Genomic DNA, 16826 nt, shown 5'->3' with positions numbered 1-16826 from the left:
CTTTATATTAAATTTCTTCAAAAAAAAAAAAAAAAAAATAATCGAGCGAGTTAAATCTTCTTACTTAAAAGGAAAGAAATTTTCGTAGAAAACTTTGCTTCCCTCGAATCAACACTCCCCTTCTCCCCCATTTAACGCCTTCTTAACTTTTTTTCTTTCTTTCTTTCTTTCCGCTTCTCGCCCATTTCGCTCCTTTCTCCCGCAACTTTATTCGACTTTTATTAAACCGAACACCTTTTCCTTTCGCCGAGCCGATAATCAAATCTTTTCGAGAACACGCTCTCCTCCTCCTCCTCCTCCTCATCTACGATAACGAGAAACACTCGAAATAACGCTCGATGTTAACGAGTGGCGGATCCATGCCGCCGGAACTTGCGACGCGAAGGATAATGGCCATTGACGAGTGTTTCCTCCATTTTTCTCTCGACGGGCATCGATCGATCCGACTCGTTAAGGAACTCGGTTAATTTTCAATCTCTCGCTTCCTTCCCTTTTCTTTTTTTATAATAGCAGTTTTCATTAACCAGCACTTGTTATCGGTTGTAGCTGGAAATTTTAACGATCCTTCCAACTCGAAGAAAGAGAGTTTTTTTTTTTTCCTACTTGTTCCACGATAATCCATTCCATCCACGGATTTGGAGGGAAAAATATAGCGCGTTCTGATTTTCATCGCTCCTCGTCTTCCAAACTTGATGCGAGGAAATAGTCTAATCTTTCTTCCTCTCAAATGCGGACGGTGAAAGACAAAAAGCTACATCCCTTCCACATCGATTCGCCTCGAAGCAGAAAATGTATCAACAAATGACAAACTGTCTCCAGTAATTCTTCGCATACACCAATTTTAATTCCAGCAACTCGTTTATCGAATGGAAAAGTTTCCAGTGGAATAATAATAATAATTTCTCCCGAGAAATCGCAAGCCATTAAAAATGGACGTTATCGTGGTGCGTATTCGACCTGATGCAGCTAAGTTTTGCTAAATTGCCGTATTTTCCGCCTCGTTGTTGCGAAACGCTCGTTATCCGTTAATGCCGTCGTGGAGGGAACGACAGCTTCACGAAAATTTTCGAAAATTGCGCGATTAACGTACCTTTCGACCGAGATTCGAGTCATCAGATTACGCCCTCAAGTGCTTAATAACAACACTGACCTCTCCAATTTCGATCTCCAATTTCGACGCCTTTTATTAATGGAAAACAACGGCAGATGGGGAAAATATTGTTTCCACGTATAAATGGGTCTCCATTAATAGTCGATCCGTCCCACGTGTCTCGAGGGGTAAGCTGTTTCCAAGGGAAACCGGATCCGTGGCCACCGTGACCGGAATTCGAACAGAGGGAGGGGGGAGGCGCGACCTGGTTCTTCGCGCGAGACCGCGGAAAAAGCACGTAGGATGCTACTTGGTGAAATATTGCTGCGAAGGCGGAATGCACAATGGGCAGCCAATGTTTTCCCCCAACATACAACCCCCTTAACCAGCCGTCTAATACGATTCGAATTGCCACGTGCGTCCCTCGATCGGCGTCGACCTTTCCCATCCAGATTATTAAACGATTATGCCTGTGGGATGGCAAGTACGTTTGTATTTCAATGTTCGATAGTGGAGATGATTGCAAAGAGTAATTAGTATCGATAAGGATAATTTACTAGATGTGATAACTCTTAGAAAATGATTAATGAGATTATAGAAGAAAAGGTAAATTTCCTCAGGTTATTACGATACTTTTAGTAAATATGAATATTTCCTAAACTTTGAAGTTATTATTGTTTAATTATATGTATTTAATCGATGTTGAAACTTTTTCTTCTCTAATATAAATATAAATCTTATTAGATGATGAAACATTCGTAATTGCACTTTGCTTCGTTGCGATATCATTGGTGAAAAGGATCGAAATATTCGACTCTCTATTTTCCACGAGAATATATACGAGACGTTAATTACCATTACTTCAATCGTATCGTTAATTGAAACAACAAACGTTTCAGGCGTGCTCAAGTTTGCTTCTTGTTCGAAACTCCGTGCCGTTCCTCGAAATAATATCAAAGTAACATTTCACGATTGTTTGATAAATAATTGGAAAAATTTTTTCCAAACACTAGAAGCAAGGAAGGAGGAAACGATTCTCGATCTGCGTTTAAGCTTGATCCCCTTTTCGAGTCTACTCACGGATGGAATCTCTGGGCCGAATTACGTTTCCTTTCCCTGCGAGCCGCTTCTTGCCCAGGAATTTATTCGTAGGAGGAGGGCTAAAACCGGTTTGAAATTCAATTAAATCCGCCGATGTAATCGTTTGGTGCGCTTTGAACCGATCCCAGGCCGCAACATCAAAGAATCCAATCGATGTGTTTGCCGTTAAACGTTCATTTCGGGCGGGGCTAGGTATTGCCGCACGTGAAACGACAGTTTCGATAACAGCGTATGTGTTTTTAAACGTATTTGTGATTTCGATGTATATACCAATAAATATCCGTAAATAGATCCGCGAATAAAAGAAAGGAAAGGAGTAAGATAGAGGTGAAAAAAAAATTGGAAAATATTCCGCCCAGCGAACGAAAAAACTTCGCCTAGACCAAGTTTCGCGCTAAGTGCAGCGAAAGAGGGTGAGTTCGACGTTGAAGCGACGTGGAGCAGGCGAATGGAAAACGAAAAAGAAAATCGGGGGTGAAAAGAGAGAGAGAGAGAGAGAGAAAAAAGAAGGAAGGAAGGAACGATGACGTGGGTCGGATAGAGTGAAAAGAAGCGAAAAACAAGAAAATGGAGCGTGGAAAACAGGGTGGAGTGGTGGTAGAAGTGGTGGACGAGGAAGCAAACAGTGGAATAATATGCGGTGAAAAAAACTGTGGTAAAAGATAAATATAAGAGTCGGAGAAGAAACGAAGATAAAGAAAGTAGGGCGTGTTAAGGATGCAGCAGAAAGATAAGAAAAGAAGAGAGACAGAGATGGAAAAAGGAGAAATGCTTGAAAAAGAATATATATTCAAGCAAACGTATCCTCGAGATATCCACATATATTTGTCGATCTCTTAATTATCGATGTTTGTCGTTTGAAAAAAAATACGAATATTTCTCCAATATTCCACCCGAATATCCATTTCGACTTTAGGAAATTTATATTCGAGAATCTCTCCCCCTTTTTCTCGATAGAAATCGAAATAATACTTCTCTAATATTTTTCCTCGGCTAGGAAAAAAAAAAAAAAAGCCTCCTTAATTTTTTTGCGCGGGTAGGAAAAAAAAAAAAAAAAAGAAAGAAAGAGAAACGATTCTTTCGTCCTCTGGACGTTTTTTTATTCCACTCGAAGTCGCGGCGACTTTCGCTAATGGAATACGTTACGAAAACCAGAGGCTCTCTCCCCGTTTATAGAATATTCTATTATCGTCTTTATTACCGACCGGTAAATAAAAGTTTGGTCCTCGCACGCGTCCTATATCGTGAAAACAAACTTTTCCATTACCGATCTCCGGCCAAGAGAGCGATGAATAATCAGTTTTCGCGTATCGAACGGTGAAGCTATATATTCCACTCGTCCACTCACTATCGGGTAAACAAGAAGCTTTGACCTTAAAGGGATAAACTTTACTTTATCTTTAAGGATCGATAAATATATACTCTTTTTTTTAAACAAAGGGGGCAACGTACGAAAATAATATATATCGAGGATGAAAGATATTATATATAGGAGGAAGCAAAGTGTTTCTGCGGCGATGCGGCGGTCGTCCAAGTTGAAAATCGAATCGAAGCTGCGTCCGCTTTCGCAGGTAGAAAGGAAGGGAGGGGATGGGCGGACAGTAACATAGGTGGTTTGTTATTCCAACACGGAAGGGATTCCAACGCTGTTCTCCGCCAACTTTCCGCCCAGAGTTATGTCCTCGCGGGCAAACGTTGTTCATAACTTCGCGACCGGTTCGCATCCACCTACCTACCTACCTTCCTACCTACGTACCTACGATGCCAGATAGCGTTAAGTAAAATTTAAGACCGGCTATAACCGTTTTCCGCGAGGGTGATTCTTCCTCGTGAAGGTAGATGGCGTTTCGAGGCTCGATTTGACGAAACCGTTTTTTGGAGGAGATTTTTTTTTTTTAAGAGTTTACAATTGAAAATTTCCGGGCTGGGAGAATTATCATTGACCATTCTCATCTATTATTACCATTCGGGGAGTACAAGAAGCGGTTTCAGAATTGAAATGCATTATTGAAAGCGCAATGAAACGTTCAATTTAAATTCTGCAGATTGATCCTCTGGCCTGCGGAGGAGCGTTAATTAAGGTTTCAATATTAATCAGAACGCGCATGCATCTTTGAATGGATCGCACTAACCCACGTTCAAAGTGTTTGCCGCCCGTTTTGGGACCCGTCTTGCGCTCTTTTAACCCTCCCTTTCATTCTTCGCCCAAATTACTCTTCTCGATTCGATCGAAATTGAGACGTAAGAAAGGCTTCTCTGGCGGGGAGAAAAGAAGGGGTTTCGCTCCTTTTAAGTGATAGAAATGGATAAGGGATGGCAAATGAATAATAAAAGGAGGGCCTCCGGCGGAATCTTATCAGTTTTTCCTGCAATATACTCTACGAATTTATTGGAAATCAAGTTTTCCTAGCCCGGGGCCCTCGTCGAACTCGTTCTATCGAATTCGGAGGTTCGAAAATGCGATTGGCCAAATTCCTCTCTAATCCTCTCCAAAATTATCTCTTTATGCTCGATCAAGAAAACTTTCGTTTAATTTCAACGTTGGAGTAAAGGAAGAAAATGGAAACCTATCGGTCACGGAATCGAGCAATTCTTGTTTGCAAGTGACTCGACAAATATTTCCCCTCGAATTCTTTTCTCTCTTTTATATCCCCGGTAACCGATAGTAAAAGGAAACAAAGCTTGAAATAATTCTCACGCGAACTGCGCGAAAATTTTGCTTAAAAGAGAATTTAAATTAAATTAAATTCTATTTCTATTTTTACTATTCGAATACTATTCATCCCTTCCAAAACGCAGAAAATGGAAATCCAAAAAAGGGGGGGTAAGCATCCACGAAATATTTCCAATCTCCAAGTTTCACGCGGAAAGTTGGCAGGCATCTTGCTCTCCCTCTACTTACTACGTATGAATCTTTCTCCAGTGGAATAACAAAGTTCCCAAACTTTCCAACGATTTTATCATTTTTCCTCCCCCACTTGCATCTTTTGTCCCTTGCCTGCTCATAGAGAAAAGAGAAGAGAATAGAAGGAAGAAATCGCGTGATTCAACGATGAACAAGGGCGCCACGGAATTGTTTCACGGAGGGGGAAGGGAGAAACAGAAATAAAAAGGTCTCGAGGGGGTGGAGCTCGCCAATGCTTTTTATTTTCACCGAGCTACGTACGTACCACGGTCGAAAATTAAACGAACGCGTTACTCCTTCTTCCTTCTTTCCTTTTCTCTTGTTTCGCGCCTTCCTTTTTTGGCTAGCTCTCCCCTTCTCTCGTGTCGTCCACGTCTTGCAGTTTTGTGCTTCGTTGGCACGCGCATCGCGTACCAACCCTCGTTACGAGCGAACATTTTTACACGAGGGAGGAAGAGAAGAATTCTTCGGAGGGTAATCAAAAATTTTCGAAAAATATTGGATAAATGCTTCTATTATATTGGTAGAAAAGGAATTTCTAACTTTCCATCTTGATACAAAAACGCGTTCCATTCGTGATCATCCCTCGCGTTTCGAAAAATCGAAACCAGTCGAAAAACGATAGAACGATGGAAAAAGAGAGGATTCCTTCTATTTGGCATTGGTTGTGAACCTATCTCGCGAAACTAGAATTCATCGATACTTTTTTCTTCTTTTTCTTTTGGCCTTTTTCTGTTTGCTTTTTCCTTTTTTCCAACTTAATAACTTGGTGAAAAACGGTTAATTATTTCTTTAAAAGGGTTGATTATCTTTCGATCTCAGAGTTTTGACTAGGAATAAGGTGTGAGTTTGATATTTGGAAAGAGAAGAAATGGTGAGAGCAAAGATACACTAATGGAACGGTTAAATAACGGACGAGTTTTTACATTTATTCTCTTTGATTATTCATACTTTTATTATGAAAGCAATTTATAGAATGCGATAGGCGTATGAAAGTTTGAAATTTATGAATGGGAATGATCGTACGTATAATTGCGGCAGAGTTTGCGAAATTTGTGTTTTTAATGCATTATTTCCACGTGACTCCCCGCGTTCCTTTTATGGAAATCCAATTCGTAATTTCACGTCAAAATTCGCGCTCCATATTTTCGATTAATAAAAAGAGAACAATAATAACAATTATTTACCGAAACGAAAATTTCGAGCGCGGAAAAATCACTCCCAATTTTTAATTTTTCTTCCAAAATTTCTCTCGTAACGTTACGACGCGGCTTGTATCGAGTGGAAAAAAGGTGAATCGAAAAAGATAGAATGGGAAATCTGAGGCCACGTCCGATCGCGAGATAGAGTAGAAATGCAGGTATTTTCGTTCGAACGGACGCGCGGTTATTTTCGTAACAAAATTCATAATGGAGGATGGAATCGAATTCGAGCGAGCGAAATATTAAAACAAAATATGGACGATCGAAATACTTTTCAATTTCCAAATCTTTCTGATCGACTTGATTCTTACCAATAGCCGAAAAATACGTGGAGATTAAAAACGTTTATATATTCATACTCGTAGAAAGGAAAGAAGGAAAAGAAAAAGTTTTATTCCACCCGAAATCTTCCACGCGAAACACGTTGTCGCCGTTTTCGAGCGAGTGCGCCTGCGCGATGTCTATCTCGAGCGGGAGAAAAATTGTCTGGCGTGGGCAAGATGGATCGCGATGTTTTAGGGGCGCACACGTGGCGGAAGGATGGCCTGGACGATGGAGGCGGCATCCAGGCCCGTCCCTGGAGAAATTTCCATGAAATACCGCGCGGAGGAGGAGAAGGAGGAGGAGGGAGACGGTCACGTAACGCGAATTGCGATCGGAGAAATTTCCAATTCGCTTCCCTTACGCGCCGGCATTTACTCTTAGATTTCCACTTACTTGCATCCACTTTATCGGCCGGCTCCTTCCTGGCACGTGATTCGGTAATTCGAAAATATTGCAGGGGAGCTCGAACGAGGATGAATATTTAAGCGATATCGATTTGCGATATCGTCCGAAATTCTTCTCGTTAAAAGTAATTCGATTATTTGAATTCTTTTCGTAAATCGATGTTCTCTGATTCGGTGATAGGATTGAAAGTATCGCGGAAAATTCGGTAGAAAAGTGACAGTTGTTAGTTGAATTAATTTTTTTACGTCGAGTCACGAGGAAATTAAAATTTATATCCACGGAGGGAGAAGGATCGAACCGATATTTATCTGGTGTGCGCAGGAAGGGAAATAAATTAAACGCGGATAAATAATTGGGGAAAAATTGATCGTTATTGCGGTTGAAACAAAAAAGCAAGGATCGTCGACGGATGCAATCAATTTTTATATTCGAACCACGGGCAAACGAATTAAAATTTACACTATACATATATATATATATATGGAAAAGATAGAGAATAAATGAAAAATAATAAAAAATTTGTATAAAATCAAAGGTTTCGAAGAATTAAAATTTATAACCCAAAATTTATAACCGTCTATTCGAAATCGAGAACATTTGCCAACGTGACGAAAGCTGGAGAAAAATCCTCGAGAGAGAACGTTTCCAAGACTATAAAATTACACGCGTTTTTTCGTTTTTACAATGAATTCGAAAGCTTCGCGAAATTGCCTCGTCAATTGTACAAAAGAAACGATATGGTGGCTCTGTAAACGTGATCGGTGACCCGTACCAACTTCCCTTCGGACGAATAAACGCATCTGCGTCTCGTTTTCCAAGAGGAGAGAACCCGATACCGTTAATAAACCGAAGGAGCGTTATTTCGTGGTGGCGTAATTTCGAAGATCGAATAATTGGATGTCGGGTACGGGCGCTTTAAAACGTCGATTAAGCAAGATAAACGCTGTTCAAACGCACTTTCAAAAAAGAAATACCCAATTTACAAAAGCGAATTGGTTTCGACGGAAACGGAGGAAATTTCGGACAAAAAGCGTCGCTCGATCGATTTAAAATCGAAATAAATGGATCGTGAAAAATCCAAACGACTCGTCAAAATTCGAGATAACAGAGAGGGCATAAAGCGAGGGCATAAAGGTGGGGGTTAAAACAAAAATACCTCCATGCTTGGAAAATATATTTCTTCCTCTCGAAGTAGCTGTCTCGACCAGCCCAAGTGATAAATTCGAGAAAGGCATTAAATTCCATCTTGTACGTTCGAGGTAACCCTCGTATATAAGTGATTCGAAACGTATCGTGGCGATACGTCGAAGAGGAGAGAAAAAGTAGAAAAGTAGAAAAGAAAATATAAATAAAGGGAGAAGAGACGATTATTCCTTTCGTCCTTTCATTTTGGACCATTGTAACCAACGTCCATTGTGGTCTCGTCCAACTTCGATCCTCGATCGATCGATCGATCGAGATCTCTACTTTCTTCGACCACGTTCCTCTAATACCGGGATATTTGGATGCCCGCCAATCCAACTCCTATTCCGTTTCCCTTTGCTTTCGCCTTAACGAAGAGAGTGCAGCGACAACTCTTTTTACGATCTTTTAATAAAAAAGAAAGGACGAGAGAGGGAATGTAAATCGCGAGACGACAATCGAAGACCGAGACGAATCCGTGAGAGATTTTTCCACGGGTTGTCCTTCCGTTTGCTGGGTGGTAGTCGGGACAAGATCTGCCCGATATTGGAATTTTTACGAGGGAGGGAGGGAGAGGGTGTTAATCGGGAGAGAGGGGAGCGGATCGAAAGGGGATGGAATTCATTTTGGAAGATCCCCGCCTGCCCACTTTGATTAAATTTTATTTACGTTTTACGTCTGCGTGCCTACTTCTTTCTCTCTTAGCTCTTGGAAATGTTACATCGTGAAGTGATTTTTTCGTAGAGCGATCGATAAATGTATGAGTACGTAGAAACTGTTGGAATATTTTCAATTGCATCGAAGGAAGAAAATTTAAGTAGTTGAGATAACGATTCGTGTTATATATCGTCGGATATGTCGTTCGAGAAGAGAAATGTTCGTACGCCTTAACCGCGATTCGAAAACAGGGCGAAATAAAATTTTTATCCTTGGATAAAAATTCCCATAAGAGCGCGGGGAATTCGAAGGATCTCGGTCTCTCGTGGAAAAGAAAAGGAAAAAGGATCGGTGGAGAAGCGTATGTTGCGTCGGTCGCAACGCCACAGTTCGGCGAGCAAGTAGCGCAGTTGCCATTTAAGCAGTCAGGCGCTGGATACAGCCACGCAACATTGTTCGCCGCTCTGCCGTTTCTCCTTCTTTTCCCCCAACCGTGTAATCCTTTCTATACATACAAAACACTTGGAAAAGAAAAACACTTGCTCCGTTCATGCAACTTTTTTTCTTTAATTCTTGACAAGAATTAAACGAAACCGGATATTAATTTGTATTAATTTCGAAAGAAAAATTGCTCGCTATTGACGCGATATAATTTTTAAAAATTTCACGTCCTATAATTCGAAGAGAACGAAGAGAAAGAGTGTTGGTGTCCACCACTACCACCACCACTACTTCCTCTCTCCTTTGTCGATATCCATCCGTTGAATTTACCCACCTGTCGAGCTGCGTTAAAACGAAAGTTTGTCTTTCGCGTAAACGAATTCGGACAGGCGATGTCCATTTTTAATCAAACTACCTCGATCGATCACCCGTCCAGCAAGAAGCAGCAATTCGTCACTCCTTCGACGAATTGGCATCGGCGACGTGATACGGTTGACGAACAACGATATACCAAGATCGATGTTACTCCACCTACAAATATATCGTATATAATAATTTTTGTATGGAATATAAAATATAATTTTTAAGAAAACTTTTTTTTATTCTCTCCAGAGAAGTCGAATCAAATCGAGGAAGAAAGTTGTGGCGGTCGAAGGAAATAATTGGCGAGGAAGGATAAAGCCTATCCTTTTTCGTGCGCTTTTCTCATTCTAACGCGCTTTGAACAGTCCTGCAAAAAGGAATTCGTGTTCCTTTGACGAGGATCATAAACTATTCACCGCCTGCAGCCTCGCGATGACAGTTCACCGTGTCCCGGGGAATATTTGCAACTCACAGGACGGAAACAGTAAATTATTTCTGGACGAAAACATCAAAGCCTTCTCCTCCCCTCCCTCACTACCGTCGCTCACCTTCACCCTCTTTGGATATCGCGTTTCTCTGCGAATATTAGCCAAGAGTGAGCACGACATCCGGTTGTATTAGCGCGAAATACATTTCCTGAACTCGTTATATCCTAAAATGTATCTTTGAATGTATGGAACGTTCAAAGAAAATTTATCTTTAGAGCGGTTAAGTTTTTTTTTAAAAGAAATCTTCTTTTTTTCTTTCGAAGCATTCGTAAAGCATTTTTCGATAAAGAAGAAAGGATCGGATACCTCGTTTCCCATCTGACCGTAACCACGAGTTTACATGGTTAACCGCTTGAACTATAGTTTCGATTCGGCCGAGTCCATCGTCGAGAAAGTATCTCGGATAACCGAATCTCTGGATCGATGAAGCTTTAATCAAGCTGACATTTTAGATAATGGAATGGAGGGGGAATTTGGCGGTAATTGGAGAGAAGCGAAATTGATTAAAACGGGGTTATAGGGGGGAGTTCAAGTTTCAAACTTTTCAATAACTTCTCGTATATACGATTCGTACGTATTTAAATCGATAAAGTTTTTAATTTCGCGCGATACAATTTAAAGCGTATTCTCGAAACTTGAATAATTTCTTTTCCCCTAAGAAATTAATAACGAACGCCTTCGTAATGGATCCATCAAAATGAAAAAGGTTTATTTTTGCCCAAGAGTAAAAACTCGCTCCCGATTATTTACGGCTCAACTGCGATTAGTTACAGAACCGTCCCTAATGGCGGCAATAAAACCGTGATCCGCCGGTAAATTGTTCAGAATCGCGTTAGTGGCCCTCTGGAAAGATCCCAAATCGTAATTTCCCTTCTCCCCTCCCTGAAGAGAGTGTCGAAATCTTTCTTGAAAAATTCACGTATACATTCGTATATGATTTTACACTAACCGTGGTAATGAAATGGTGTTGCAGTGTGGCGGTCAGAGCGGTGTCTGGACAGCAAGCGTGATCATACTGTCGATCGGGAGCTGGGTCGGAAGGGTTGGGCCACGACCAGCCGATGGCGAGACTGCACACCTGACATCGCCCAAGGAGAGATTGGAGACAGTGCGACAGGTCCTTTCCGAGGTGCCTTTGATCGACGGCCACAATGACCTGCCCTGGAACATTAGAAACTTCGTTCACAACCAGCTGGCCGACTTCGATTTCGAGAAGGACCTACGGCAAGTCGCGCCTTGGAGCAAGAGCGCCTGGAGCCAAACGGATTTGGTTAGGCTTCGTCAAGGGATGGTCGGCGGTCAGGTGATCTATCTCCTGATGATCGTATATAGGATCTGAGAGAAAGTTCGATCACGCTTTAAAATCAATGGCTCGTTGAAAGGACGATCCGAATATTTTTTTACTAAATTTGTGTATCGTTTCGTTAGTTATCGAGGTTAAAAAAGGAGGGGAGAAAATTTCACGCGTGGTAAGCTTTTTAAAGGGTTAAAAATAAGAAGGGTGACGTCTGAAGAAGGAATCGGTGTTTTCCATGCAGTTGAACCGAGGGGTTACTTCAGGTTACTCGTCTGGGACGGCTTGAATGCATCGATTATCGTCACAAAGCCTTGGAAACTTGTCACGTCCGACCATGGTACACACACAAGCACACGTGTGCACGCGTGTGCACGCATACGGGGAGGGCGCTTACCCTTACAGCCACCACGAAACCACCAGGGGTTTAAGGAAAATTAAAGAAGAAATATTTTCATGGCACGTTCGTGCATATTTCCTCTCGAGAACTTGGGTGAAACGTAGGCAAAAGAGGGAAATAATAAAACAAGCCTGGCTCGCCATCCCATGAAATTCGCTTAGCTTTTTATTTAGCCAACTAGAAGGAACGATGTAATTAATTTGCGAACCTCTTCTCCAACCTCTTTTCGTGGCCAACAGTTTTTCAAAGTTTCTCTCTCTCTCTCTCTCCTCCCGGTCAACGATTTTGTTTATATTTATTTTGATCGAAATTTTTTCAAATCGAAAATTCTGGTGGAATGATTTTAAAGGTAAATTTATTAACGTTAAATTAACACGACGGTTAAAAATTAATACGATTAATATTTATGAAACGTTTCGAATGATTTTTCCATGTATACACGTATCTACAAATTATCAGTAGTTGAAATTACTTCACATCGTGTAAAGCAATTCCAGGCTTCAAAATTTTTAAAATTAATTCATTTATTTATCGTGATAACCCTTCGTCTTCTTTAATCTACATTGATTATCCTTGCGCGTGTAGAAAAAGATATACACATATATCTCGAAGAAAATTAGAGTAGAATATTTAATAGAATACTTAATACAAGAACTTTATCCTCGAGTTTAATCCACCCTATAAAACTTTCCTCTGTTGGCACACGGTAGCTTATTATCGCCGATATCTCTCCCCATATCTCGCTATAGTTCCAACATTTTCTCTCTTTCTCTCTCTTCCTCCAGTTGGCTGATCCTGTAAGCAGGGATCACTGGCGTCAGACAAAAATCCTGATCAGATTATTTACAACCAGACGACGCGCGTTCCTTAAAGCAGGTCTAATCTTTCGATATCAAGATGAAACATCGAAACAGATTTATCGCATCGATAGCTTTCCAATTTTCGAGGATTGTGATTTCCTGTCGAGCAGGGGGAAGGATATAAAAATTTATGAGAAAATTTGAATGGAAATAGATTAATGCGATATTAATATTGTGAATTTTTTAAAATATATTAATTTTTAAAAAAAAAGAGAGAATGGAATACGAGGTTTCTTTTTACGAAAGGCCACTTTTGTTAATTAAAGCGTCAAAATATTAATTAATTTATTTGATCAACGTTGCCGAATGAAAAATATAATAAAAATGTCGGAGGGAAAGATTGCTAATTAAACGTCAAAAATGTAAATATTCCATTGAAAACATTAATACGAAAACTTGGCAAAAACTGGGAATATTTAATTACACGTTTATCTGGATCGATATATACATATATTTACTTCGTTAAATCCTATTCGAGTAATTTGAAAAAGCATTACGGTGAAACAATGTTGCAAAATAACCTTCCTTGTCGATTGAAGGGAATAACTTCTATATCCTGCTTACCGTCGGATTACCTAGAAAGTCTTTTCCAATCTCATTTACCTACGCTTTAAAACCTTTCAGGACTTAAAAGCTGAAACACCAAAATAAAAAATAAATTACAACTCTATACGCGTGAATAGAAAAAGAAAGAACTCACTTTTTCTTTCTCCAAACTTTTTCGTTATTTATTAATGTACCGTTCTGGATGGATTCGATTATCAATTCCAAAGATCTTTTATTCTCAGCAATCGCTGAAAAAAGAATGGCGAAATATATATATATATATATACACGAAAAACAATTGGCAATTTCGTTGGAAACATTGCGAAGGGAAAAATCGAAAGGAAACGCAATATTTCGAGGAGAGTCGTTTGAAATCCGGTGGATATCTCCGAATATTAAGAAAGATAACGCGGCCGCGAGATGACACAGAAAACCTTTCCTTTCTTTATCGTGGATAACCGTGTAACGCGACACACATAATGAAACACGCGGATGGTGTGTTCTCTGGTTCTCTGGCGAAACGGAAAACGACTCGATATTACGTTCCACGAACACCGACCAACCATCTCTCTCTCTCTCTCTCGCTCTCGCTCTCGCGCTCGCTCTCTCTTTCTCGCTCTCTCCCTTACGCTTTCGACCGCAAGCTCGTTACCGGTTCTCCAAGTTTTCCGGCTGCTTCTTTTTGCGCTCCAAGCTACCTAGCCGACTGGTTTTCTTCTTGCCTGTTTTTCCCATCCTCCTATCTTTTTTCCACCTTCCTACAACCCGGATACGCCATTATCGCGCAGCCAGCCAGCTGAGCATTCGTCGGCGGGAAACGATGACGCGAATCGTCAGCGAAATAGCGTGTGTCTTCTATCGTGATATATATAGATGTGTATGTACATATATATGTATTTGTGAGAGAAATATAGGAGACTTTGCGGTCTTTCACGGTTAGTTTGCCCTTCGGTTGGTTTAGGAGTTAGTCACGAACGATCAACGGGGTTGAAAGTTGGAGGGGTATAAGTTGTAAGGTGAGAGAGTTAGTCGAGGTTGGTAGCAGCGTATATAGATGTATAGAGGATGGGGGTGAGAGATCGCTTTGGGGTGGTTGTACGTATGCTCGCTACCTAGCGGGAGGAGAAATAAAATTGGAAGGAATTGCAGCGAAACGACACGACGTTTTAATAAATAGAATTTTTTTTTGTTCGATTTGCAATTTTAAAAATAAAAATAAATTATTTACAGTTTTCCATTCTATCGAAAATTTAATTCAATCCGTTTAATCCCTTTTAACAAGAGCAATGGAATTTTATGCGCTATCTATTATTTATATAAATGAAAGCTTTTAGTCACGTGCAAATTTATCGTTCGATATATATCGCTCGAACAAGAATTAATGTTTAAAAGATTAAATATAATATGTGTTACTGGAACGAGAAACGGTGAAAAATTATAAAATTGCAAATTGCTATTATTGTTTTTGAGAGTCGTATGATATTCAGCTTGCGTTCCTCCTCGTGAATATGCTTCGTAATTCGTTTTCAATTTCGATAAACGATATATCTCGTTCGTGATATATATTTAGGGAGGGGGGGAAAAATTTCAAATTGAATTTTAAACGAACGTTCTCTTCGTTTAAGAAGAGAAGAAGAGATAATGGAGGAAACAGAATACAACGACATCGAGAATTCGTTTTGAAAAAATAAGGATAAATGAAATTGTTCTAGAATCGAACCCTAATGGCTAATCTAATCTATTATTTGTTGTTAGCTTCGTGGTTCGATTAACCGTAGGTCGCAGTAAATTTTCATGGAGAAGATTATTTATAGACGCTACGTGATACCATATTTGCGGTACGATAAATCACGAACCACCCTCATAAAATTTGTCACGGTTTCGTGGCATAAAGTAATGCGTAATAAATTTCACTACAATAATGGACGACGATCTTATTAAACTGCAATAATGAACCAAAATTCGAGCGCCATTTCCCCATCGATCATCGGTCGGTTTAGCCCAACGTGTTGCGAACTCTCTTTGGCAAACTTTCGCCATTTGATCGCACGATAAAAAAAAAAAAGGAATGTATTCGAAAAAGTAACCGAAATTTCCACGATTGCAAGTATCGTTAAAGTAAAATTTTATTTCAGAATTATGTGTAATTAAGTATAAAATAAAAAAAAAATGTAACAAAAATATTGTAATTGGAAATAATCGTTTAAACACGTGCAATCTTTAATCTACGTACGACTAATCAACCTTGGCCTCTCTTTCTTCTCCTCTTTCTCTTTTCTAATTAACCAAAGAATCCTCTTACTTCGTCCACAGTTTTGGTCTGCTTACGTGCCGTGCGAGTCGCAGCATCTCAACGCGGTCCAGCTGACTCTGGAGCAGGTGGACCTCATTAAGAGGCTCATAGAGAAGTACTCGCAACACTTGCAGTTCGCTGCATCTTCAAGGGGTGAATGTCTTTCCTGATTACTCGAAACGTGCATTTACGAATCTTGCTTGCTTTTTTCCTTTATCTTTTCTAAAAAAAAGAATTACAATCTCTTCATCATTCTAATTAATAAAAAAATAAATAAATAATTAAATTTCTTTTTCATAAATTTTCAGAGATCCTGGAGGCTCGTGAAAGAGGCAGAATAGCTTCGCTGATTGGGGTGGAGGGTGGACATAGTCTAGGAAGTAGTTTAGCTGTTTTAAGGACACTGTATCAATTAGGTGTGCGTTATCTGACCCTCACGCACACTTGCAATACACCGTGGGCGAAAAGTTCGACGGTTGAAGACGAGGATGAGGATGGTGAGTTGATAAGATGAGATAAATTTTAAAATTTCGCGATTGATGAAACGAATAATGATGGTAAAAAATATTCATTGTCACGAATATATTTTCGAATAAAATTAAAGGTTACGTGAGAGGAAATATAATTTCGATATTTATAGAATAGAATAGAAAGGGATTTAATGGAAAGAAGTGAAATATTTATTTGTTGTCTAGGAGGCGGTCTAACAGCGTTCGGGAAAACAGTAGTCCAAGAAATGAATAGGCTTGGTATGCTGATAGATCTTAGTCATACAGCGAGAGCTACCATGAGGGACGCTTTAAGGACCAGCAGAGCACCCCTCATCTTTTCTCACTCCTCGGCCTTCGCCATTTGTAATTCCTCGAGAAATGTTCCCGACGACATTTTGAAGCAATTGGTAAGTTATTATTCTATGAAGAGAACGATTAATATGATAAATTTTTTTTTTCTAATTAAAAGAATCGAAATTACTTTAGTAAGTTCGTTGGGAAAAGAGAAAAATAAAATGTGGAACGAGAATTCGAATAAAATTTTATAAAAGAAAATAATAAGAGAAAAATGTAATTTTTCATAACAAAATTTGCAAAAGAGTCTTGACGTGTTATATTAAACACGATACAAGATGTAAAAATTTGAAGAATTTCGTTAAAAATATTTCCATTCCTGGTCAAACTGGTATTTAATATAAAAATCCTCTCTGTTACTATGCTTTATGAAATTCATTGTTGAAGAGTCACGATTTACCAACGATCTACGTGAAAGGATCCGTTAGAG

The 16826-nt window shown here is 39.7% G+C and overlaps 1 protein-coding gene across 2 annotated transcripts in view; it reads left to right on the top strand.

Moving 5' to 3' along the window:
• LOC102673628 (dipeptidase 1-like) overlaps nt 1-16826 on the top strand; it is a 65687-nt gene that overhangs the window by 46044 nt on the left and 2817 nt on the right. For both annotated transcript variants that reach the window (XM_031514671.1, XM_006624702.2), the window contains exons 2-5: nt 11132-11461; nt 15572-15704; nt 15860-16048; nt 16247-16449. In XM_031514671.1, the coding sequence (XP_031370531.1) occupies nt 11132-11461; nt 15572-15704; nt 15860-16048; nt 16247-16449 (855 nt within the window). The remainder of the gene's footprint in view (nt 1-11131; nt 11462-15571; nt 15705-15859; nt 16049-16246; nt 16450-16826) is intronic.

The sequence above is a fragment of the Apis dorsata genome, unplaced genomic scaffold, assembly GCF_000469605.1.
Source record: "Apis dorsata unplaced genomic scaffold, Apis dorsata 1.3 scaffold_1096, whole genome shotgun sequence".
In the NCBI taxonomy this organism is placed as follows: Eukaryota; Metazoa; Arthropoda; class Insecta; order Hymenoptera; family Apidae; genus Apis; species Apis dorsata.
The sequence above is the reverse complement of the archived record's forward strand: the minus strand, read 5'-3'. Positions and strand labels throughout refer to the sequence as shown.